Source organism: Protopterus annectens, chromosome 9.part0 (assembly GCF_019279795.1).
Source record: "Protopterus annectens isolate FY-2018-M chromosome 9.part0, PAN1.0, whole genome shotgun sequence".
Classification (NCBI taxonomy): domain Eukaryota; kingdom Metazoa; phylum Chordata; order Ceratodontiformes; family Protopteridae; genus Protopterus; species Protopterus annectens.
The window spans coordinates 1,711,621,909-1,711,647,636 of record NC_056743.1 but is presented as its reverse complement, the minus strand read 5'-3'; the positions used below and the strand labels follow the sequence as shown (position 1 = coordinate 1,711,647,636).

At 40.5% G+C, this 25,728-nt stretch overlaps 1 protein-coding gene across 1 annotated transcript in view; it reads right to left on the bottom strand.

Moving 5' to 3' along the window:
• Positions 1 to 441: 441 nt before the first annotated feature.
• Positions 442 to 25,728, bottom strand: part of FDX2 (ferredoxin 2) — a 367,672-nt gene continuing 342,385 nt past the window's right edge. Inside the window, exons 4-5 of the mRNA XM_044084580.1 lie at positions 4,120 to 4,207; positions 442 to 1,102 (exon numbers count right to left, since the gene is read on the bottom strand). Of these exons, the coding sequence (XP_043940515.1) occupies positions 946 to 1,102; positions 4,120 to 4,207 (245 nt within the window). The 3' untranslated portion in view covers positions 442 to 945. The remainder of the gene's footprint in view (positions 1,103 to 4,119; positions 4,208 to 25,728) is intronic.

Here is a 25,728-nt window from a genome sequence, read left to right as displayed (position 1 = left end):
TGTCATATGACTACCTCTTACCAGCCTAAACAATTCTATTATCTGAACATCTACTGGAACACATCAAAGAGATGTCAGCTGTTGTGTTTGTTGCAGGGTTAGTGAGAATTTTCTTTCATACGCTCTCTAGGTGCAAATGCAGCCAATGCCACCCTTTAAAGAAACACTTCAACAGTCAGCAGGGTATTCAGACCCTCTATTTCCTGCTATACTCACAACCTGCACTGCTGAGGATTAGCATTTTCAACAAACAAGGTTACATTTATAAACAGCTAACAAGCTTCATCCTGCAGTGCTGGGTTTTTGGTCTTTCATTCTCTTTTTTCCTACTGTCTGAATGAGCAAGCAATTTCACAACACTTTGAAATCACCCTTGAAACACACCTTTTTGCGAGGCAGGCTGAAAAACAGTGAGAAAATGCCAAGTCCCAATCCCTAAACTGCTTTCAATGCATACGGTAGGATAATGTTTTTAATAAAATTCTGTTTGAACTCAAATTATATGACAACAAACCTTGACAGTTATAAGGAAAATATAAAGACAAATGTACATGAAATAAAATGAATATAACAATTTAAATGATATATTCAGTAAACACAGAAAGAGACATGAACATTAATGTTGTACTGTATCAGTCCTCTCCCAAAGGTTAGGTAGAATGATTCAGAAGGCAGTGCAATAGGTTTGCGATTACTCAAATCCACTTCTTTGGCAAAGCTGTGCAAACAAATCTTCACAGACTTTTGAAAAAAAAAAGCGTGGCTTCCACATCCTGTATACTACAGGACTCATCTGTACTGCTGCCATAGACACTGGCTCGCTACACTGCACAACCACCAGCTTGCTGTACCAACAAGAGCAGTGTGCCACCAAAGCACAGGTACTCTTGAGGGGCCTGAAATTTCTATTTCCTCACCCATCTGATTCTGTCCCACAGTCTCTCACTAGTGAGGCTTAGGCACATGTCCATCGACGTAGAAGTTCCTAGTAATTTTGGGCAACTGCAATTCAATTCCATCTAATTCTTTGGTAAGAATGATCTGGCAGCCCAACCGGGAATTTTCTTGTAGCAATGGTGCCATATCCAACATATCTTCTTCTCTAAAAGAAAAAAAAATGCCATACAGGCAATCAGGTGTAAAACAATATGCTGCTTTGCTAGCATTGTAACTGTTACACACTATTAACTTCCTTCCTAGCCAGTTGGAATCAAAGCTACTACAATATTTAACCATCAGTTCACTCTAAGGTTTTTCTTTTTATCCAGCTTTTATTAGCATTTTTGACAGCAAACATTAGTAAAGCCAATTATCAAATGCAGTTAATAAAACAAATTTTTACTTATAATCTGACGCATATGTTTAAGTCTTAGTAACTGGTGAATGACTAATCTTCAGGTTACTGCAACTCTGTGTAATTCACACCTGTTTTTGGCATAATGGTTCAAATTCATGCCCATAGAAGTCACATGCCAGAGTAACTTAGTGCTTTTATAAAATGCGAGGTAAACTATAACAGATGACATCTGCTTTCTGCTGTTACACTGTGAAGTGCCTTGTCACTGGCACAGCATAGTATACTAGCTATAGAAACAAGCTGTATGGTAAAGACAATGGCCAACTACAGAAGTCAGTTGAATAAAGCCAATTAACTATTGCGAAGTTTCTAGTCAGATTGGAAATGTTACTGTCCATATCTTCTGTTAGGACAAAAGAACATGGGAATATGTCCACCTGAAATCAAATTCTTCAAACCCAGCATAACTCAAAAGTAACCTGAACACTCTTGTCAAAAAAGAGCCAATTGTGAACGTTTCAGATGCTTAAGCAGGCATAAACACATATATTTAAATGGCAGCAATCTAAATTTCCCTTCACTTAGCAGGGTGGTGCTCTGACTAATAAAAATTAAGATTACTCTTGACTGTGAATAAACCGCCTAATGTATTCGTATTACATTCCTTTAATCAATATGGCACTGACTGCATAGTCATAATGTTGTAGGTCACCTACATTACAAGGTGCATATTCCTATGTACAATCTTTTTAATGCACTGTCCATTTGTCCTGTATTATACTTAGTTCTGACTCCCAATCTCTATACTTAAAGATCACTGCACATAGTGGTTAAAATAGGTATACAGGGTACCCGACTTAATTTCAACTGTGAAATGAACTTTTGTAAGTTAACTGCAGAGATTAAGCCTTGATATCATCTTCAATATAGGAAAAATCTATTATGACATTTTTACACATTATCTTACAAGCTTAAGAAAGACAATTAGCTACACTAGAACTCTGGCCTTTAAACTCTGAGAGGTAAGGGAAATACCATGTACTCATCCTAGAGTTTAAATTTTATACCATATATTTGCGTATAAATATTTTAAATCTTACTTGAAGATAAGTGTTCTGCTGCCAAACTTGCACCTCAATAAAACTGCAGACAACTTCGACACAAAGAGAGAAATAGCAAAAGTATGAACAGACACTTCCATAATTTTTTTCCCAGGGGAAAAAAATTTGCTCAGCCGACAAAAACGAAAACAAACTGTCAAAACCTACCACCTAACTAAATATACCAACTCCAAGATCGCTCTACAGTGGAGAAAAGGGCAAATTCTTGATAATAGCCAAGTGATTTTTTTTCCCCCTGAGAAAAAATTTGTGGGGGTGGCTGTTCGTACTTTTGCTATTTCACTCTATGTGCTGATGTTGTGCTATTCGGCTATTTGGAGTTTTGATTTGGTAATACAGACCCAGTATACACAGCATGCATAATCGCAAAAACAAACTTTAGCACTTTAGCTGCTATATGACTTCTACTAACTACGTATTTATTGGTTCACATCTCCTAAGAACAAACTCTGCAAAAACTGACTAAATAAACGCTATAGTTAAATGTAACACCCCTTTTATATACACGCACATTTTATATATATATATATATATATATATATATATATATATATATATATATATATATATATATATACTTCCCTTGGAATCTAGTGCAAAACTGATCTTTTTGCAGTGCTAAGCTTTTGCCTTTGTCTACGGCTCAGGTTATAGACATTAAGGATTTGTTGTACAACAGCCCACCCATCGACATAAATAAAAACAAGCAGCTGAGCCTCATGGTTCTTAACTAATTAAAGATAAATCAGAGAGAAGCTAAAATATTGCTGTACTCTTTTTAGTGTTAAAATTACTTTTATGCCACTGTCCATCATCTTCTCCACTGACATCAAATGGCAGTGAGAATCCTCAACACAATCTGCCGTGCTTGTCTAACAGTTACTCATGCTCAGAGTCATAATTTGAATGGTGTATTTCAAGACTTCTACACTGCATAAAGAAAACCACAAGTTGCCAAGTGGGAAGATGAGAAGCGTTCAAGAAATTTCCTGTCCCGAGTCTCTGAAATTGTCTATCCCATCTTAATAATCAAGAAGGCAATGTATACTCATACAAGTTTACAACAAAGACTGCCTGCCGGCAAACTCCATCTGTAAAGTTGCAAGTGAGGACAAGCCCAGGTTTAGTGCTGCCATTGTAAAAAAGATCAGGGCTTGGAGGATGGATTGAGTTGTACTTAGTAATGCAATATTCATTGTGATATAAAATTTCATTAGCAGACATTTTAGAAGTATGCACCAAAAAATGGACAGGAAAAAAAAAAGAAAACTGGCAGATGACCTTTAATCATCACACAAGTGGGATGTTTTCTAAATGTGAACAAACTGTGCTCTTAAACAAGTACACAATTTGACACCACAAGGAGGGCTGTGAGGAAGCACATATTCACAAAAATGATGAGGGCTACTGCAAAAGGTTTCCAGTGGAAACAGAAGAAAGAGTACACAGATGGCATAAAATGGGGAGTATCTCAATATAAGCATTGCAATAGATTAGGTATGGTCGCTGAGAATACTGCAGGACAAAGAAATGTCAGGCAAAATGGATGAGCAAGGCAGAGAAGTGGGCAAATTACAACAGAAAAGTAGCCCTCATCTTTCCTGGATTCTTTTAACATTTTACTACTGCATCACTACACTTAACATGCAAGACATTAGAAAGCTAGTACAGTGTGGTCCACTTAACATTTGTGTGGCCTACCTCTCTTCAGGCATGGGAAGTTTTTCAAGGTACTCCTCTTTCACGTACACATGGCAGGTAGAACATGCAAGTGAAGCATCGCAGGCTCCTGTTAGACAAAGAATCATATGAACACTTAATGGAAGCCAAATGGACACTTAATTACACAGTCGTCATCATCCCATTGAACAAGAACTAGCTGATAAGTGTAGAAACCACACAAATCTGGCTGAAACGTATTAAAGAAGGGACTGATTCTAAACTAAAGCTGCCCCCTCAACAGAAAAAAAAAAAACATCTTCCTAATGCCCATAGAAGCCTGTACACTGCAAAATAACAGACTAAGAAAAAAAAATACCAGCTGTAACATTTTTCACATCTGTGAAAGAAAGAAAGGAGAAAAAGATGCAATCAACATTTTACAATAAATGCAAAATGTGCTAGGACTTCATCTCTGGACCACTTTAAAATTTAAATGTTTAGGAGGTCACCTGTAAACCTTCTGGCATCATTCAGCTAAACTGGCTTTCTTCTGTATGCCATATGCTTAACAGCAACAATGTTTCTCATTCAGAACAGAATCAGCCTCCCTCAAGGTCACGCTGAAACACAAGCCCAGATCCCCAACAAGGAGCATAATCCAAGTGTATCTATTCTTCATATAAACTCCTGTCCATAGGTGTTCATTTTAAATGTTAAGTAAGCAGCCAAATGGGAGTGAATAATATTACTTGACTAAGTGCAAAGAGCACCTGTCCATAGACACTGAAAATAATACACCCTCTCCCTAAAATCTTGTGCAAACTATCCTACTACATCTACAGCAAATACACAGAGTGATATTTTTAGAGCAAATTTAAAAAGATTTTAAAAAATTGCAGTGGCAAGCTACCCTGCACTCTCACACACTCAACTAATGACATATCTGAACTCTGAGATCACACAACCACAGGGAAAGGGCAAATTCTCAGATGCCAATGTACAGTTATCTCACCAGCTGGCTAAAAAGTAAAGTGTTTGCTCTTACACACTGCAACCCAATATAGACACTGCTTCACAGCACATTTCATCCACACATCTGGACATACGTCATATCAAAATACACAAGCAACTCTGAGCATACCAAAGTATGTCTGGGTGCTATAAAACAAGTCTCTCATACAGTACATCTGGTATGCCATAGAACAGAGCACCAAAGCCCTGTACAATTCATAAATCATTGTACACCTTACCCATTGTGCAGCCATGGCACTCTGTGCATGGAGTACAAATGCAATACCCCTCCCCCATTGTATGTGATTCACAGCCAACATTCATGTAATGGCTGGTCCCAGTAGAATAACCTATGGGACTCCAGCTGCACAGCATCCAGTGATTTTGCACTTGACACAGACCCCTTCCCTGACCATATGGTCCTTAGCAGCAAACTAAGCTAAGCAACATTTCAGTGCTAATAATAATAATAATAATAATAATAATAATAATAAACTGCTTTGCATAGTAGGCAAAAAACTACTGGCATTGAACTCCCGTTTGCAGGCAAACATGCTTTCACTACCGTGTGTGTCTTACCCCCTACTCTAAACATTGATACTAGAGAACTCCCATCATCGACCAGTTTCCGAATTGCCATAATGACCATACCTTTGTTGTTATGCCTAATGACTACAACAATCTTTGTGAATCACAGTCAAGCATGACACTGCAGAAGGAAAACCAGTTTAGTAAGGATCACAAAGTGGCTGCACACTGAGTAGCAGCTTAATTTCAGCCCTCCCAATGTGACAACAGAAACTCATAAAATAGGCCAGTGAATTAGTCTTTCTGTAAATTTCAGTAGCTGGCTAGTACGTGTACTGCCTGGATGCCATCAAAAAAGAAATTCAGACAACCTTAAAGAAAATCAATCACAAAAGGTGATGAGAAAACATCGGCTAGGAAGAATCCTGCAGCTGTTCAACAAAAAACAGTTCAAGCTCCAGCTTTGGTACAAGACATGACTTCCAGTAATCTAGAGGAAAAAAATAAGTCAAATGTGCTCAGAGCTAATTAAAATAAAACATTGGAGGAGTATATCAACTCAAATAACAAAAGGCTGGAAAAAAATGGAAGAAGCTTTAAATACATTCAGATGAGCTAATAAAACTGCAAAAATAAGAAGTCAAAATGAAGAAAAGGCTGGCTTAGTATAAGACTGCTCAAAATATATATATGTTTAAAAAAACAGTATAATTAGAGCACATAGGGAAAACCAGAGATTTTCTGCTGTAACAGAGTAACTGGAAGGGACAGACTGTATTAATTTTAAGAAAGCACAAATAAGCAACTGGACTGGTATTCCACAGCAGGAGTTGTGAGTTGAAAGGGCACATTGTGTGTATGCTCCAAACCTGGCTATGAGAAAGCAACCTAGACCTTTAATAGTAAAGATGCAATCCTACCAGCAGAAAGAGTTGATTTTGACAAAACTGTAGCAGAAGGGCAAAGTACTAAAAGTGGCAGACAGAGTGTTTGTGGAAAATGATCAATCACTGCATCAAGTGGAACAGGAGTACATTTATTCCAGTGATCAGGGAATGTCCAGAAGCAGGTGTGAGATTCAAGCTGCTGTAGCTAGGTATTTTGAGAATGTTTTTTACTGGAGGATCAAAATCATTTTTTGATACAGAACATGCTAAGGAGGAAATTAAAAAGTCTGTTAAAACAGAGCTATCAAACAGAAGTGGATTCTGCGTCTTATTCTTCTGATAACGAAGCCCATACAGAGACTTTGCCACTGAAACCTTTTCCAATGTTGCAAAGGAGAATGCTTCAGAGACATAAAAAGGGCACAAGAGTTGACTAGAAAAATCAGAAGTACACTGGAAATGAGTCAGAGATTGGATATGGGAAGTGGAGATCAACAGGATAAAAACCAGCAACTCAGAAATTGATGAATAAATGTGGGATGACAAAGTATAAATTACATTTGTGAAATATGAAAAACTGGAAATACTGGACTTTTTTTTTTACTTTGTCAAACTTGTAGGGGACTCCAAAGCATATGCCCTATTTCATGTAATTAATGTTTAAAAGTACGTTAAGGAGAGGGGAAGAGGACAGAAAGAGGTAACTAAGTAAAACAACTTTTGTTCTTAGCATTTTTTTTACAATACAGGACATATACTGCATGCTGTAAAGAAAAGCCTTTTCAGTCATTTTTGTGTGTAATAAGGTTACTAAAGTAAACAGGTGCCCCCTATTTTTCCTCTCTTTTCTTTCTTTTTTCCTGTTCAATTTCAAGAAACGTAGGCACTGCAATATAAGGAGAACAAAGCCCTGATAAAAGAGCATGACATAAATAAATATAATACTCTTTTTTGCATAGGGAAAGGACTGGATTAAGACCCTTGGCTTGATTAATAAGTTTTAAGGGGAAGCAAATAAATAAATAAAAGAACACTGAATGTAATGTAAAGGCTTCCTCTAGCAAATAAATGCTCATAGTGCAATATGAACAGTTTGTAATGGAAGGCAACTGTGTATCTGTTATGTTCCTATGGAGACCATCTGATAAGGGGCCAATAACGCAGAATACTTTCTTGTCAATGGCTAGAAAATAATGTTTTCTGAAAGCATTCAAGTTGTTTTTACATCTGGGAGAGGAATAAAGACAAGACAAAAGGAGGCAGGACTTAGTGGAAGCAGCAGCACAGGCTGTACCCATGCATCTTTGTATGGATAACCTTTATTATAAACGTTAATATAAGCCTGTGAGTGTGTTCTCAATCTGGGACAATTGTTCCTATTAGGAGAGTTAAACTTCATTATTTAAATATGTAGTTTTGTGTATTAGTATTATATTGATAGGTTTTGGGGTGTTCTGGGAATGAGTGTATCTTTTTTGTTTGAGAGTTTTCATTAAAGTGAAAAGTCTTGTAAGATGTGACAGGTTCAAATGGATATGCCAAACAGTGTATACATGTAACACAAAAGCTGAAATTAGACACTTTAAAATAAGCTCTTATACATAACACAAAGGAATAACAACAACAGTGCTTTCCATATTATCTTTAAATGTGAATGGTCACGTATACACACAAAAAGAAAGAGTACTGAACTATATTAAAAATGCAGAGTACAAACAGCTATGCTACAGGAGACACATTTGGAAAGAAATGAGCATGTGAATTTGATAAAGAAAGGAATTCAGGATGGTTATTCAGTGGAATATCTAGGACAAAGTAAAAACATAGTACTTATATTAATTAGAAGATGAACTCCAATAGTAATAGAAGAGGGGAAAAAAGCTAATAATAGTAGATTTGTAGTACTAAAGGGCTACTGGCTAGGGTGGATGATTATGCCAGCACGTACTTATATATTCCACCTAAAATCTCTACACTGGATCTTAAGAAAATTCTAGGAGAAATAATCAGCTTTCAGCAGAGAATATTACTTTTAAGTGGGGAATGGAATTTGATTTGCAACAGTGAGGATGTACTGGGGGCCGAAAAGGGAAAATATAACAAAATAGGGTGGATATTTGAAGACATACATGAAAATATTTGGTATGGAAGATGTTAATTCAGTAGTAGGTGTTCAGAGAAAATTTACATATTTTCCCCAAGATACAAAAACTGGACTAGATGGAGAATGTATTTCACAGGAACATGTGCATTTAACTGAAATTTCTGATACGTATCCAGTAACTATTTTGGATCACGCACTAATATTTATTAAAATAAAATAAAAATGCAGGGTAATGAAATAAAAATGTGAGACACTGGTGCTTCCCCACCTATCTGTTAAAAAGGGAGGAATCTGAGGAATAGGATGTGGAAATTATTCAGGACTTAGAGAAGATGGAAATTTATTCTGAAAATATAGTTATGGAGTGGGATAAAATTAAAGTGGAGTTTAAAAATAGGGTGGAAATAAAAGAAAAATATATGGTTAAGAAGAAACACAAATTATTTAGAGGTACTGACAAAAGGTTAAAGTATTGCAGAATGGGGGAATCTCACAGAACAAAAAGAGGTACAATTGCAGAGTGGTAAAGAAAAGTACAGTTGTGTAAATGTAGATGTTCGAGTGTATTCACTGTTGCAGTCATCACCTGTGGGTTATCCCTGCTGTGGTAGCCCTCAGCTGGCCCGAATACCAGAGTCAATGTTTTTCTGCGTCAGCTGCTGTCGCATGCTGCCTGACATCAGGTCGTCAGTGCTATGAATGAGAGAAGCCAACGCCATTACATCAGTTTTTCTTGCCCTAACCCGTCAGAGGCCCAAGTAAATATAGTAAAGTGGTCCTGGTGGCTAAAAGCCACCTTTTGAAACTTATGTCTCCCTAAAAAAAGAAGATACAAGGGGGAAGGAGGGTGGGAAACCAGGACTGCAACAGTGAATACACTTGAACATCTACATTTATGGAAAGTGTACACACCTGTACTATGTTCTTCGTGTTTCACTGTTGCAGTCATCACCTGTGGGAGGATTCCCAAAGCTGAGGATAGGGGTGGCAGGCTTAGTAAGATACCTAGGAATGGGTCAGCATGCCCTGCAGAACTGCAGAGGCAAACCCTGCCCTAGCCTTAGAAAACAGAGGTAGGTGGTAATGCTTGGTAAAGATATGGACAAAAGTCGAGGTGGCAGCTTCCAGGATGTCACTGGTTGGAACTCCTCTGAGGAATGCTGTGGAACTGGAGGCTGCCCTAGTGGAATGGGTTCTAATAGACTGGGGGGGGGGGTTCCATGCAATCTGGAACAGAAATGGATACAGTGTGATATCCATTTGGAAATTATTTGTTTGGAAATGGGCTTCCCCTCTGCCCCTGGGGCAAAGCTGACAAGTAGTTGGTCCATTTTCCTGAAGGGTTTGGTATGGTCTAGATAGTATCTGAGCTGTCTGTGCACATCTAGTGCAGAATTCTCTCCCCCTTGTTTTGAGGGTTAGGAAAGAAGGTGGGTAGATGTATGGCCTGATTGACAATAACATTAGATACCACCTTGGGCATTAAGGATGGATTAGTCATCAAGGAGACCCTGTATGTATGCAAGATGATGAAGGGCTCAATGGCCATCAGTGCCTGAAGTTCTGAAACTCTCCTGGCTGAGGTGATAGCTGGGAGAAAAGCAGTCTTCCAGGAGAGGAATCTTAGTTCTGCTGAAGCAGCTGTTTCGAAGGGTGGTAAAGAAAGTTTTTCCAAAACATAATTCAGGTCCAAGGCTGGACTGGGTGGCCGCCTGGGAGGTCTGATATTAGAAGCTCCTCTGAGGAATTGTTTAATCAAAGGATGGGAGAACAGGGGCTGTTTTGGATCAAAATGAGTGGAGATGGCTGATGTGTGAATTTTAAGGAGAAGGAGAGGCCACTATTAAGTAGCTCCGCTAGGTAGTCCAAGATAAGAGGGATGGAAGGTTGTGAGGTACTGCCCCCTCTGGACTGACTCCAGGAGCAAAATCTTTTCCATTTTCCTGCATAAGATTTTCCGGCGCTGGGCCTTCTGGCCTCTGTGGTAAAGTCTAGGACCTGTTTGCTTAACAGGGGCCCCTTGCTTGCCTTTAGAGTATTAGCCATGCTGATAGTTTGAGAATCTGGAAGTTTGGGTGCAGCACTCCCCCGCCCCTACCTGAATTAAGAGGTCTGAGATCAGGGGAAACTGACTGGGAGGCTGTAAGGTCAGGCTGGGCAGTAAAGGGTACCAATGTTGTCTGGGCCATTCTGGAGCAATGAGTATGGTTTTGGTCTCTCCTCCCTTATTTTGATCAGCACCTTTGGAATAAGAGGCAGAGGAGGGAATGCTTACACAAAGAGGGTATTCCAGGGGAAGGTCAATACATTCACCTTCCACGCTAGGTGGTGATACTCCCTGGTACAGAATTTTTTTCAGCTGATGGTTGAGGTGTGAAGCAGAGAGATCCACCTCTGGAGTCCCCGACTCCTGAGCGATCTGTAAAAAGATTTTTCTGTGGAGCTGCCATTCATGTGGGTCCAGTATGTTTCTACACAAGTGGTCTGCCAGGGTGTTGTTGATCCCTGGTAGGTACTGGGCTATCAGGTGTAGTCCCATGGAAGAGGCCATCAGCCATAGGTTCATGGCTAGCCTGCACAGAGTGTAAGATTGGGTCCCTCCCGGTTTTGTTGATGTACCACATTACTGTGGCATTGTCAGTTTTGATAAGGAGAACCCCAGGCTTGAGATGGGGTTTGAAGGAAGTCAGAGCCTTTTATACTGCCATCATTTCCTTCAGGTTGATGTGTAAGGGAAGGTGCTGTGCATCCCAAAGACCATGGGTGCACCTGCCTTCTAGGTGAGCGCCCCAAGCTGTCTTTGAGGCATCGGTGGTAATGGCCTGCCCGGTTGGGCAAAGGGTGAAGGAAAGGCCTTGTTATGAGCACAGGCCCTTGCCCACCAGAGAAACTTGGCCTTTATACAGGGGATCAGAGGGAGGGAGGTCTCTAGAGGCTGAGAGTGCTGACAGCAAAGGTTCTTTGGGTACCACTGAAGTTTTCTCCTGTGAAGTCTGGCCAGAGGAATTAGAAGGATGCAAGATGCCATGTACCCCAAGGCTTGGAGGAACTTCCTGGCAGTGAGGTGAGTTTTGGAAGCCAGGTGGGTGAAAAAGAGAGGCAAGAAGCTCTGCTTTTCTGGGGATAGGAAAGCCATTTGAGATGCTGTGTCCAGCAGTGCTCCCAAGAAAATGATCTTCCTAGAGGGCATTTACTTTGATTTCTTCTCGTTGATGGTGTACCCTAAGGACGTTAGCAGGGTTTTGACAAGGAGGAGGTCCTTGAGGAGCTTTTCTTTGCAGTCTGCCTGAATGAGGCAGTCATCCAGATAAGCATACATTTGTATATTTTTCTGCCTGCAGAAGGCTACGGCTTAGCCCCTAAGCATCTGGTGAATACCCTGGGAGCAGGAGATAAGCCAAAGGGTAGTGCAGAGAACTTAGTGTTGTGAGCCTGCTCTGAAGTGAAGGAATTTCCTGCAGGATTCCCTTATGGGGATGTAGAGGTAGGCATCTTTTAGATCTAGGGTTACTAGCCAGGCATTTTTTGTTAGCATAGGCAGCAGCTGCTGTAAGGTTAGCATTTTGAATTTGGGGACCACCAGGAAGGTGTTCAGAATGGATAGTTCCAGGATGGAGTGCCAGTGCCCTCTTTTCTGGGAACCGGGAATAGTCTGGAATAAAAGCCTTTGCCTGTTTGATCTGAGGGGACAGGTTCTACCGCCCCTTGGGATATGAGAGTTTTGACTTGTTTCAATGCCTCTGCCCACTGATTTGGAGGTAAGTCTAGGTACCCCCTTAGATTTGGGAGTTCGTTGAAGGAGAATTTGTATCCCTGAAAAATAATCTTTAAGACCCATTGGTCCTTTGTTACACAGAGCCAATTTTCTTTGCAGAGGGAGAGCTTTCCTCCTAGTTTTTGGTGAGCAAAAGGAGGGCAGAGGGGGGAGAGGGAGTCATTGAGAATTTTTGCCATAGAGGGATAGCTTAGAACTCACTGCCTTTGGAGTGGGAATGGTCCACTGTTTGGTTCTCTGCTGTCCCTGGGGTGGGAGTCTGGGTGGTTAGTCCTGCGGGGATTACCTTGCCCCTGTCTACTAGGTGCAGGAAATGACCAGTGTTTTAAGGGAAAATTCCTGCTGAACCTAGGAGGTTGTACCTGCATCTTTTACTGTTTACATATATTTTGCTTTATCTTTCATCTTTTTAAGCACCTCTCCTGCTTTTTCTCCAAACAAGCGGCCCTTATCCAAGGGTGCATCTAGTAATTGAAATATGACATGATCAGGGAGAGGTTGTTCCTTCAACCATGCATGTCTCCTAATGACAGATCATGACACTGCTGCCCTGCTAGAGGCTTCTAGGGCTTCATATCCACAGCATAATGAGTGTTTAGCCACTTGACAAGTAGAGTGCAGTAAATCTGCTAATTGGCATAGTCAGGAAAGTTAGAGATTTTTTATTTTAACAGTTCCAAAGTGTGTTGTTGATATTTTAACATGTGGAACTGACAGTTGAGAGCTCTAATAGCCAAGGTTGCAGAGGTGTATACTTTTTTACCCCATCTGTCCAGAGCTCTGGAGTCCTTGTCAGAAGGAGTAGGATTTTTTGTAGAACTAGCCTTAACTCCTTTTGGTCCCTGTGTAATGACCTCTGGGTATGCAGCAGGATTTCTGTACAGGTATTTGTGAGAATCTGATACTCTGTAATACCTGTCAGGTTTTCCAGGGCCAGGTGGAAGGGCGTCAGGAGTTAAACTTTCCTGGGAGACATCCTCAACCACCTCTAAGATAGGAGGGATGGCCAAGGGTCTGTGCTGGGGCAGGCCTAGAAACTCTCAGTCTTTTCTTAGACAGACGGAAGTCCTGGGATTCCCAGTGGAAATGTTCCCTGAGGGTATGAAGGGTTTCCCCAAAGGAAAGATCTTCTAGTGGGGAGGCAGAGGGAATGGATTCCTCTGCATCTGAATCCTCATAAGCAGTCAGAGGTTGTTCCTCTTCAAACTCTGAATAATCAGATTCCTCAGAATCCTGTTCTGTAAGTATATCAGGAGAAAGGTCTCTTTTCCTTTTAGAAGTTGTGGCCTGACTACCCCTGATAAGGGAGATGAGATCCTCTGCCACTTTAAGCATTTGAGAAGGAGGAGCAAGAGTAACATGGTGGCTAGAAGTAGTTTTCCTAGGAACGGCCTTGCCTCTAGGCCTAAGTGAATCCATCTGTCTGAGAGGAACAGCAGTCGGAAGAGAAGACTTTTTTTGCCTGGAATCGGTAATGTGAAAGGCCTCCTCGGAAGACTGTGACTACGTCGCTGCTCCAGACCCAGCTGAGGTAGAGACAACCAAAAGGATCGGAAGACGAAGACTTCTGCAGCATACCAGACTCTGAAAGGGTCTCGGTAGAGGCCTGTGGAGGTACTGAATCGGGCATAAGGGGCTGCGAAAGCACCTCACTGAATTCCAGAGAACTAATAACCTGCTTAGCGGTAGCATCATCGGAAGGCTTGGCCTTGTGTGGTCTGTCTCTACCTTTATCCTTACGTTTCTTCAGAATGTCTACGGAAGGTTGGCTGACTGATGCCATTCTGTAATACGAAGACGGAAGATGAAAACCCCTGGCTACAATAAGAGCTCTACGACAAATGGTTCTCGCATTAAAGAGGGCACAGAACCGGCAATGGGGGACAGATGTTGTGATCTGGGCCTAAACAAGTGACCCAGTATAAGTGGAAGTCTCGGTGTGGTATTTGCTTTCCACGCCCAAGACAACTGTTAACTTTTTCGGACATTGGTTAGTGCAAGAAAAAAAGGGTCCCTAACAGGGTACATAGCTTTAGACGTAAATCAAAAGTCTTGTAGCGACCAACTGGCACACTTGCGAACTGCTTCTGCTACAGGCTCCACAGCAAGAAAGACTGATGTAATGGCTCTCCTTTATAGCACTGACAACCTGATGTCAGGCAGCATGTGACAGCAGCCGAAGCAGAAAACCACTGACTCTGGTATTCGAGCCGGTCGAGGGCTACCACAGCAGGGATAACCCACAGGTAATGACTGCAATAATGAAACACGAAGAACATCTAAGGGACTACCTTGATAATATGCAGGAGTTTAGAAAGAGTGCTGTTAAGCTACTATTTTTAGGTAACGCCAAAAAATTCAAATTTTTAGCACAATGGCTCAGGCAGCAGAAAGAAGAAAGGGTTCTTGCTAAGCTTACAGAACCTAGAAGAAGGAAAATAACCAGAGATCCTATAGCGATGCTATAAACATTTTGGAATTTTTATTAAAAACTGTATAAAGCAAAATAAAAATGTGGTCATCAAAGAGTACAAATGTAAATGCTTATGGAGGAATTAAATATGCCAAGACTACAGGTAGATGATGCTCAATTATTAACAGTTAGGAGAGAAGATGAAAATGGTGATGTAAAACCAATATGCAAAGGGTGTTCCTGTGGAAATTTGGAAGCTAGGAGGGAAGAAAGTGATAAAGATCTGGAAGGTTTTACCAATATGTTATAAGGAGGAGGAGAAGCACCAACATCCTGGAAGAAAGCAGTGGTGGCTGTAATACCTAAAGAAGTTAATGACCCATCAGATCCAACTTTATATATGCCCATTTCAATTCTAAACCATGACTATAAAATGTTTATGTATATAATGGCTAAAAGAATGGCAAAGAAGATGATGCCAAAACTGATAGATATGGATCAGTGTGGTTTTGTGGAGGGAAGGCAAATATTTGACATTAATAGAGCAATGATGATCCAGAGAGAAGCAAAATTTAAGTAAATACCAGGATTGTTGACAGGTTTTGGTGCAGAGAACACATTCAACAGAGTGGAGTGGAATTTCATGAGCAGAGCAATGGAAGCACTTACATTCCCTGATAAAGTTTTTTATGAGGTTATATGAGGGATCAGAGGTGAAAAAGTATGTGGAGGGGTTCTCTCTGATAAGTTGTTTGCGCACACGAACCAGGCAGGGGCGTCCTCTTTCCCCACTATTTCCGTTATATTTTGAATCACTGGTAAAGAAAATAAGGGACTCAGAAATTCAAGATTATAATTAGTACAGTAGTCAAGAAAAGTTAGCTTTATTTGCAGATGATATTTTTACCTGATAAAACCAGAAAAGGATATTTCAGTGCTGACCAATAATCCAAAATAGTGCCATGCAGTAACAGGACCCGGAACTCACTGACAAAAATATAATAAGTAAAACCACCTTTAATGGATGAAAAACCATGAACAGTACTTTAAAAACAAGCACTTTTGCTCGGTCAATACCGAGCTTCTTCAAAGTCAAACAGTTCTGTGTTGAATTAACCTAGATTAAATAATGTGTCGGAGAGTCACATGACTCGTTCCAATTAAATTAAACCAGTCTATAAGTCATTACAAGGTAAAAATACCCGTTTAAAAACATATTGCAGTGCTGTGGAACTTTCTTAGTCAGTTTCAGATCTTTTCTGGATACAAAATTAACGAAGATAAAACAAAGGCAATACCTGTAAACTATGTACCCACACATGAATTGGTTCAGCAACACCCACATTTATGGGGACATCATAAAATTAAGTACTTAGGAGTTTGGATTAAAAAGGATTCTGTTATGGTAACTAAGGATATGTGGGAAGAGTCTAAACAAAAGATAATACAAAAACTGAGAAAATGGAAGCTCTTTTTCATGGATACCAAAGAAAAAGTTGTGGATAGCAATTAATAAAGATTTGAAGGATTTGATTTGGGAGGGGAAGAGGGCAAGGGTCAAGTGGGATAAGATCCTTCCAACAGAACAAGGTAATTTGGGATTACCTCATTTGAAGGGGTATTTCAGAGCTACACAGTAAAGGCTCATATACTTCGCACAAGCAGAAAGTTGTAGTTCAAATTGGAAAGGGATGAGGATAAAGTGAGGGGAAGTTGAAGAAACAAGAAGACTGAGATTGCGGATGCAGATCCTTAACAGGAATAACACTAACCATACAGAAGATTATATTTATAAAGGAGAAGAAAGTATTCTAAGAACTAAGCCAGCTTGAATACAGACAAAGGAGATTCTGACAATAGTGATGACTGCAATTAGGGAAACACAGAATAGGCAAGAGGAGGTTGAAATTTACTGGAGAAAACTGGCAACGGAACTGAGGTATTGGCAGCAAATAATTAGAAAGGGAAAGGTAACATAATGGGAAGAGGCCAAGAATTCATATGGACTTCCCTATTAAGGATTGATATCACAGTATAGGCAAAGAGAAAGAAATAGTATGGGGGGATCCTAAGCAAAAGACCAGCACCGGTACAGTTTTTTAGTAGGGGATAATTAGTATGGCATATAAAATACTGCACGATAACTACAGGAACCAATCACAGATAGTTAGAAAAGATTGGGAAGAGAGATTGGATAAGTAATTCACAATGGGGGAATATATATATGGCTTCCAAATATGCAACAAAGTCTAGAAGATTTAGGATCTTTGCTTGGAAGTGTTTGCATATGTATTTGTATACCCCAAGCAGACTCCAAATAATTTTTCCCTTAGGTAGATTGCAAATGTTGAAGGTGTGATAGGGAAGAAACAGGTAACTGGGAACATATTTTTGGGAGTTGGCAGACTATCATTTCCTGTAAACTACTCTATCAGAAATACTTGGTGAGCAAATTAGGGTATTTTTGAGCTGTAATACAGAATCGCTGAGATTAATTCTGGTGGCTGCCAAAAAGCAGTTACTAGAAAATAGAAACCAAAGTCTAAACCAACCATTCTAGATGTAGTGAATATAGTAACAGAGTTATAACAACGGAAGTGGGATCTTTAGAAAAGGATAGGAGCAAATTACATAGAAAAAATGGGAATTGTGGGAATAATACATGCAGAATGTTTTGGAAGAGAAATGAAGTTTAAGGGAAGGCAGGAATTGAATGAGCTACATAACATTTGGCTAACAATGATGGACAGTATAAGTGATGTATAATGTTTGCAAATGAAAATGTCAAAATGGTTTGTTTTCATTTATATAAATATATGACTGCCTATATCATTAGTAATCATTTATTAAAGATTCTTGTTAAAAAAAAAAAAAAAAAAAACTAAAGAACTATGTACATTAACTTGTGATATTGTCCAGGGAGTGTCAGCAAAAATATTCCAAACAGAAAGATGATTAACAAGGTAAAATGACTGTCGACATGGTCTTTAGAGGTTTTTTTGACAAAGGAGGAAAGCACAAGGCAATGTTGGTAGGGAAAACTAAAGAACTGAATGCAGAGTTTCAGAACAGCTGAGGACACACATTTAAAATCTGCAGTCCAAAGAACTGGAAGAAGATATCACAATGGAAAAGGCAAGAACTTTCTTTCAAGAAGATTGGTGATACTTAAGGAAGCTCCTGGGATTACACTAAAACTGGTCTCTCCAGATCAGTGCTCTACATTAGTCATGAAATTCAAACAGACAAAAAAAAAGCTGCAGAAAGTGATAAAACTCCGGCTTAAATGCATAAAATCTACAAAATGATGCTGTTAAAGTGTTCATGGCTTCTTACTAGACTGATTTGTGAAGATCTTAAAGCATAACCTGACCTTACATTCCCACCGTCGATTTAGCCCTTATATTTTGCATACAACTAACTAGAGATATCCCAAATGAGGATATAATAGGACATTTACATATTTCCTCTATACATGATGGACAGGGGTACTAAAATTGGGAGGGGTTACTGTAACCTATCCATTCCTTAAAATGACATCTGAATAGTGTAAGAGAAGTACTTTGCTTTATGTTGAGTGGAAGACAGTTCCATGTAAGAAGTATTCTCTGCAATACAAACCATATCTTTATAACATGTAATATTTATTTTGCAAGACAGTGAGTTCACTTGAGCTGATACTTATAATACCATTAGATATGTGAATGTGTAATGGATCTAACAGAACATGCACTGCTGAAGCTCTAAATGCATGGCAAATGTTGCCTCTCTGTAGCCTGTATGATACTGAGAAAGTACAGTTGTGTACACTTACCATAAATGTAGATGTTCGAGTGTATTCACTGTTGCAGTCATCACATTTTGGTTATCTGCTTGCAGTAGCCCTCAGTCGGCCTGATTAACAAAGTCTTGGGTCCTGCGTCAGTTGCTGTCCCTTCTTCCGTAACGTCAGGTCATCAGGGGTATAAAACATGCAGCTGATGCCATTAAATCAGTTTTTCTTGCCCCAGATGTCAGGTGCCCCTCTAATGGGAAGCAATTAAATCTATAAATATACAAGGTTACACCTCCAAAAAAAAACCAAATACACCAAAAAGCTTTTGAGCATAGTAAAGGAGAGTAGAGGTATAGCCAAAAGAAGTAAGGGGGCTGGAGGGAGGGTAACCAGGACTGCAACAGTGAATATACTCAAACATCTACATTTATGGTAAGTGTACACAACTGTACTATGTTCTTCGTGTTTCACTGTTGCAGTCATCACATTTGGGTAGATTCCCAAAGCTAAGGATGGGAGGAGGAATTTAGATAGCATTAGGACCAGTTATAAGGCCCTGCAAGACTGCAGTGGCAAAGCCAGCTCTGGATTTAGAGAAAATTGGCAGATGGTAATTCTTGGTAAAAGTATGTACAGAACTCCATGTAGCAGCTTCTAGGATGTCCCTAGTAGGGACACCTCTGAGAAAGGCTGTAGAGGTAGATGCAGCCCTGGTTGAGTGGAGTCTGATCCCCTGTGGGATAGGTTTTCCCTGGTGCTTGTAGCAGAAATAAATGCAATGGCCTATCCATTTGCAAATGGTTTGCTTTGAAATAGCCTTCCCCTCTGCCCCTGTAGCAAATGCCACCAGCAGTTGGTCAGATTTTTTTAGAGGTTTAGTCCTGTACAAGTAGAATCTAAGTTGTCTGTGCGCATCTAAGGAGTGCAGTATCCATTCCCCTTTGTTCTGTGGATTAGGAAAGAAGGTTGGCAAATGAATGGACTGATTAAGGGCCACAATGGATACCACCTTGGGCATGAAGGAGGGATTGGTCTTGAGGGACACCCTGTCCGCATGAAAGATGATGGAAAGGCTCAACTGCCATGAGGGCCTGTAATTCAGATACCCTTCTTGCTGAAGTGATTGCTAAAAGGAAAGCTGTTTTCCAAGAAAGGAATTTTAAGTCTGCAGTAGTAGCTGTCTCGAAAGGAGGAAAAATGAGTTTCTCCAATACAAAGTTAAGGTCCCAGGCTGGAGTTGGAGGTCTCTGGTTTTTCCAGCTGAAGGACAGAGCATCCACTTTCCAAGCTTGTTTGTGGGGAGTCCTTGTGCAAAATTTGTCCAATTGATAGTTCTGGGTGGAGGCAAACAGTTTTATATCTGGGCTCCCCCATTTGCTTGTCAACATGTTGAAAATCCTTGGTTCCATTTTCCATTCGTGTGGGTCCATGAGGTTTCTACTTAATTCGTCTGCAAGTGTATTTAGTTTTCCTGGCAGGAATTGAGCTTGTAGATGCACTTGGTAGCTCAGAGCTGTGTTCCAGAATGCCATGGCTAGTCTGCAGAGGGGGTAAGAATGTGTACCCCCCCTGCTTGTTTATGTACCACATAACAGTGGTGTTGTCCATCTTTACCATTAATTGTCCTAGAAGAATGTGGTCCTTGAACACTGTCAGAGCATTCTGCACAGCTAACATTTCTTTTTGATTGATATGCAGGTGCATTTGACTTGGGTTCCATTTGCCCTGAATGCACTTCCCTGCCAGGTGAGCCCCCCATGCATAGTCTGATGCGTCTGTTGTTAGGGTTTGGGCGGCAGGGGGTAGTGTGAATGGTACTCCCTTGTTTTGGTGGTGGGCCTCTGCCCAAAGAAACTCTAGGCTTAGGCAAGGTATGACAGGAATCATTGCTTCTAGATCCTGAGAATTTGACACCATAGGACATTTTGGATACCATTGGAGTTTCCTCATATGCAGTATTGCACATGAAATTAGAAGAATACAGGAGGACATGAACCCCAAGGCTTGTAGTATTTGCCCTGCAGATAGCAGGGTTTTTGTGGCCACTTGTTTGAAGCAGGTTGTCAAATGAATTTGTTTCTCTGGCGTGAGGAAAGCCATCTGGGAAGTTGCATTCAAGCTTGCTCCCAGGAATATAATTTGTTGAGAGGGTACCAGGTGTGATTTCTTTTTGTTTATGGTGTACCCAGACAAGTTAGCACCCTTTGTACAAAGGACAGATGATTCAAATGCATGTCCTGGCTTTCTGCCTGAATTAGACAATCATCCAGGTTATGGGTATATTTGAATATTTCTTTGCCTGCAAAATGCAATGACTGGAGCTAGGCACTTTGTGAATACCCTGGGCGCAGTAGATATGCCAAAAAGCAGTGCAGAGAACTGATAGTGCGTGTAGCCTGCTTTGAAGCGTGCGTATCTTCTGCAAGATTCCCTGATTGGGATGTGCAGGTGGTATGCTTCCTTTAAATCTAGTGTTGCCAAGCAGGCGTCTTTGCCTAGCATAGGGAGCAACTGGTGAAGAGTCAGAATCTTGAATTTTGGAATCACCAAAAAGGTGTTTAGAGTAGACAGGTCCAGGATAGGATGCCATGACCTGTCTTTTCTGGGTACCAGGAAAAGTCTCGAGTAGAAACCTTGTCCCTTTTCCTCTTCTGGTACCAACTGAATAACCCCCATACTTACGAGAGAAAGTACTTCCTTTTGGGCCTCTGCTCACTGAGTTGAGGGTAGATCTGGCCATCCGCTTTGTGTTGGTAACGTGTGGAAGTGAAATCTGTATCCCTGGGACACTACATTTAAAACCCATTTGTCCTGGGTAATGAGTTCCCAGTTCTTTGCATGAAGAGCAATCTTCCTCCAAAGGGGCAGTCAGTTGAGAAGTGCTTGGAAGTTTTAAAAAGAAGTCATTGAGACAGTTTACCATAGGGGGGAGTTTTATTATTCCCTGATTTAGAAGTGGAGCCCCCCCCCCCCCACTGCTTAGTCCTGTGCGTACCCTGGGAGCACTGCTGGATCTGGGTTTGGACTGAGAAGGTCTGGAAGAGACAGGAAAGTACCAATTCTTGGAAGGCCAATGCCTACTAAACCTTAGGGGTTGTACTTGTTTGCATAGATTTAGCTTTTTCCTCCATATTTTTAAGAACCTTTTCTGTCTTGTTGCCAAACAGGCGGACCTGGTTTAAGGGAGCATCCAGTAATTTCACTTTAACATGATCTGGCAAGGATTGCTCCTTAAGCCAAGCATGCCTTCTAAGTACAGACCCAGTTACAGCAGCCCTACAAGATGACTCTAGTGAATCAAAATCACATTGCAAAGTATGTTTTCCAACTTGTTCAGCTGAATGCAGTAAATCCTTATTTTCAGCACAATCAGGAATCAACATCATTTTCTGTTTAAGCAATCCAATAATATGCTGCTGATATTTTAACATATGAAACTGGCAGTTTAAGGCCCAAGTTGCAGAAGTGTATACCTTCTTATCCCATCTATCCAGCGCCCTGGAGTCTCTATCAGAGGGGGTAGGATTTTTGGCAGTAGTAGCTTTAATGCCCTTGGATCCCTGTGAAATGGTCTCAGGATCCGCAGTACGATTTTTAAAAAGGAACTTGAGAGTCAGGGACCCTGTAATATCTATCAGGTTTTCTGGGAGCAGGAGGTAAGCTAGATTCCGAAAAGGCATCATCAACAATGTCTAGAACAGGAGGTATGTCTAAAGGCCTGTGCTGGGGCAGTAATAAAAAATCCCTAAGCCTCTTTATAGAATCAGAGAAACCCTGACTTTCCCAACGAAAATGCTCCCTGAGAGTAATGCAATGTTTCACCAAAAGAGAAATCCTCTGGGGGAGAAGCAGAGGGAACAGAGTCCTCAGCATCAGAATCCTCTTAGGTAAATAAGGGTAAATGCTCGTCATCAGAGGAAACAGAAAATTCAGAATCCTGGTCAGAAGTATCATAAGCAAACTCAGTCCTAGGTCTCTTAGGAAGGCTGGCTTCCCCTGATTAAAGTAATAAGGTCTTCGGCCATTCTTATAATTAGTTTTTTAGGCATAGAGGCCTGACCATGCGGTCTGGGCATCAGTTTTCTAGGCATAGTTTGAGTTTTAGGCCTTGAAGAAGAAGATGGCGTCTGTTTAATGTGCAAATCAGTAGGCCTGAATACACCCTCAGAAGCCGATGCCTATACAGCAGCTCCGGACCCATCCAAGGTAGAGACATTTGCAGGTTCCACAGTTGAAGCATTTCGCAGCATACCGGACTCCAAATGGGTCTCAGTAGAGGCCTGCGAATCTGAAGTAGCAGGTATCAGGGGCTGCGAAAGCTGAGTACCGGTGAACTGGCGACTAGTTTAGGAGAAGCGTCATCGGCAGCTTTAGACCTAGGTGGCCTGTCTCTGTCTTTATCTTTGCATTTTTTCGGAATGTCGGTAGTCGGGTGGCTTACCGAAGACATATCGGGATAATTGAACTGAGTACCAAAATATTTAGAAGCACAAATATACCGACGACAGATAGTTCATGGTTTAAATAAGGCACAAAACCGACAGCAAGGTATGTCGTGGTCAGGGCCTAGGCAAGGAATACAGTACGAATGAAAGTCTTTATGAGGTATTTGCTTTACACGAGAAATACAATTATTGACTTTTACCGACATCGGTTTAGAGCAAGAAAAAGTTTCCTCTACGGGGTACTTGGCTTTAGTTGACTTTGGTTCTGTAACTTGAAAACGAAAATTTCAGGAGTCGGCTGACCTGCACTTGCGAACTGCTTCTGCTTTGGGCACCACACGGCAAGAAAGACTGATGTAATGGTGTCGGCTGCATGTTTTATACCCCTGTTGACCTGACATCACGGAAGAAGGGACAGTAACTGACACAGGACCCAAGACTTTGTTAATCAGGCCGACTGAGGGCTACTGCAAGCAGATAACCCAAATATGATAACTGCAACAGTGAAACACGAAGAACATCAGCATGGCTTTGAGATGATCTGCCTATTTATTTCTGATTTAGGCTTCTGATTTATTGTTGTTCCAGTTGTTACAAGAGTTAGGGCAGGTACATATTGAAAGAAGCATAAAATACACGGATTGGCCTAGTAAGTGATGAGTGCAGTGGACCCTGTACATTCCTGGATCTGGATGCAAGACTTTTAGATAAAAGCTGTGCAATGAAAAAGGACTTTCTTAAAATAGTGGATACTTGGTGATCATAGGACAAGTCATTGTTGGCACAAATCCCAGATCCCTAACTTCAGGGTCAAATTTCACGGGTTTGTTGGTAATACAAGGGAAGTCATGCTTGCCAAAGGATAGGATTATAACTTTCTTGGCATTAAATTTTAATCTATGGTTTTTGACACCTATTTGTTTGGGACAATCCCTTGTGGAAGATCTTGGTGACCTCTGGGGAGTTTATGATGTCACCAAGTTTTCAGTCACATCTGCCAGCATGGTCAGTCACAAATCCTTAACACTAGCTCTGGCTTCTCAGAAGTAAATGTTAAAGAAGAGTGGGCCCAGGACTGAACCTTGAGGTTACACAGCTATTAACAGTTTTTTAGGAGGCATTACAGCCTCCTACCTTAACTTCCTGGGCCCTACTTGTGAGCCAGTTTGCTAGCCGAGTTACCCAGGGATTGATATTTAAATAGGAGAGATTATCTATAATACCAGAGTGTGGGATAGTTCTGAATGCCTTTTTGAAGTCCAGATATATGAGGTGCACTGTTTGCCCTCATCCATTGCTTCAGCAACTTTTTTGAAGTCGTCAACCAGGTTAAGTAGGCAGGATCTGCCCTTGACAAATACGAACTGGGTCAAGTCAAGAGTCTCTGTTACCTATATCCTTTTATATTAATTCTATAATGATCCTTTCTATCCAATGGTCCTTACAGATTAGAATAGTCAGGCTTATTGGTCTATAATTACCCAGGTCCATTGAAGCCCAACCTTTGTGCAAGGGAATGACTGGTGATATCCTGCATTAATCCAGTTTACAGTTCAATGGTGTGTGTAATTTGCCATCAGATTTAGAAAACAGTGGCCACCGGACTGGCAGGGAGAATTATACTGCAGTCCCTAAAAGGGCAATGCTAAACAAAACTCAAATTATCACTTATTTCACATGTGAGACAAAATTAATTGTTCTAAATAATATGGGACCTGAATACTTCTACTGCTAATAAAATGGAAAGAGCACAAAGATAAATATTCCTAACTTAACAATTGTAGTCTAAACGAGGGGATTATTTTGCTTTTGTGGAAGAATCTTAACAGTTGGAGACAAAATAAGAGTCTTTGTGGATAATAAGGTTTCTCTAAAAACATGAAAAAGAAATGTTTTTCTTCCTTCCTCAAGGCTCTGCAAAGAAATGAAACTTCACTTTAAGTTAATACATACTGCTTTACTGTGAGTCTTCTACCCACTTGGGACAAAAAACCCACACAGACCCCAAAACAGGCTAAGGATGAACTGAAAAAAATGAAAATAAGAACTGAAAGACTGAGAAGGGGAGGAAGGAAACCGTGGCCAGTCAATAAATGCAGAAAAGCATTCTATAGACAACTCCAACGAGGAGTCTTCTTATGAAGCCTCTTCCTGGTTTCTAAAAGAAAATTCTGGATAAAATAAAGAAGAATGAGCTCTGAAGAGAAGTGAGACACTACTGTTTTTAATGCTCTAGGAGCACCGAGGGAATACAGTACATAAGCTATATATATATATATTTATATGGACATGGATGTTCCACAAACTAAAATGTGACTTGCGTTCTGACTGATGCTTTGAAATCATGGAAACTAGTAAGTACCAGAGAAAAAAATAACTGCTTGGTTACTATAAATACAAGTTGCAAGCATCATATTTTAAACTTTACTTAACATTAAAGGGGACTTGTTAAAGTGCATAAATTCTAGGAATGAATGAGCTACAAAAACCAAAGAAGCGATGTTTGGGTCTAGCATCATAATGAGAAGATCACCTTCAAAAACAAGATATATAAACTGGTAGCTACAGGCAAATGAAACAAACATATTAGTGATTTACAGTGCGTGTTCCTTAGCCTAGAGGAGCAAATTCAATGTTTGAATCTTATTAGAAAGAGGAAGCAGATGATTTACACAGCTGTTTTTGCACAGTGGTAATTCTACTGCCTTAA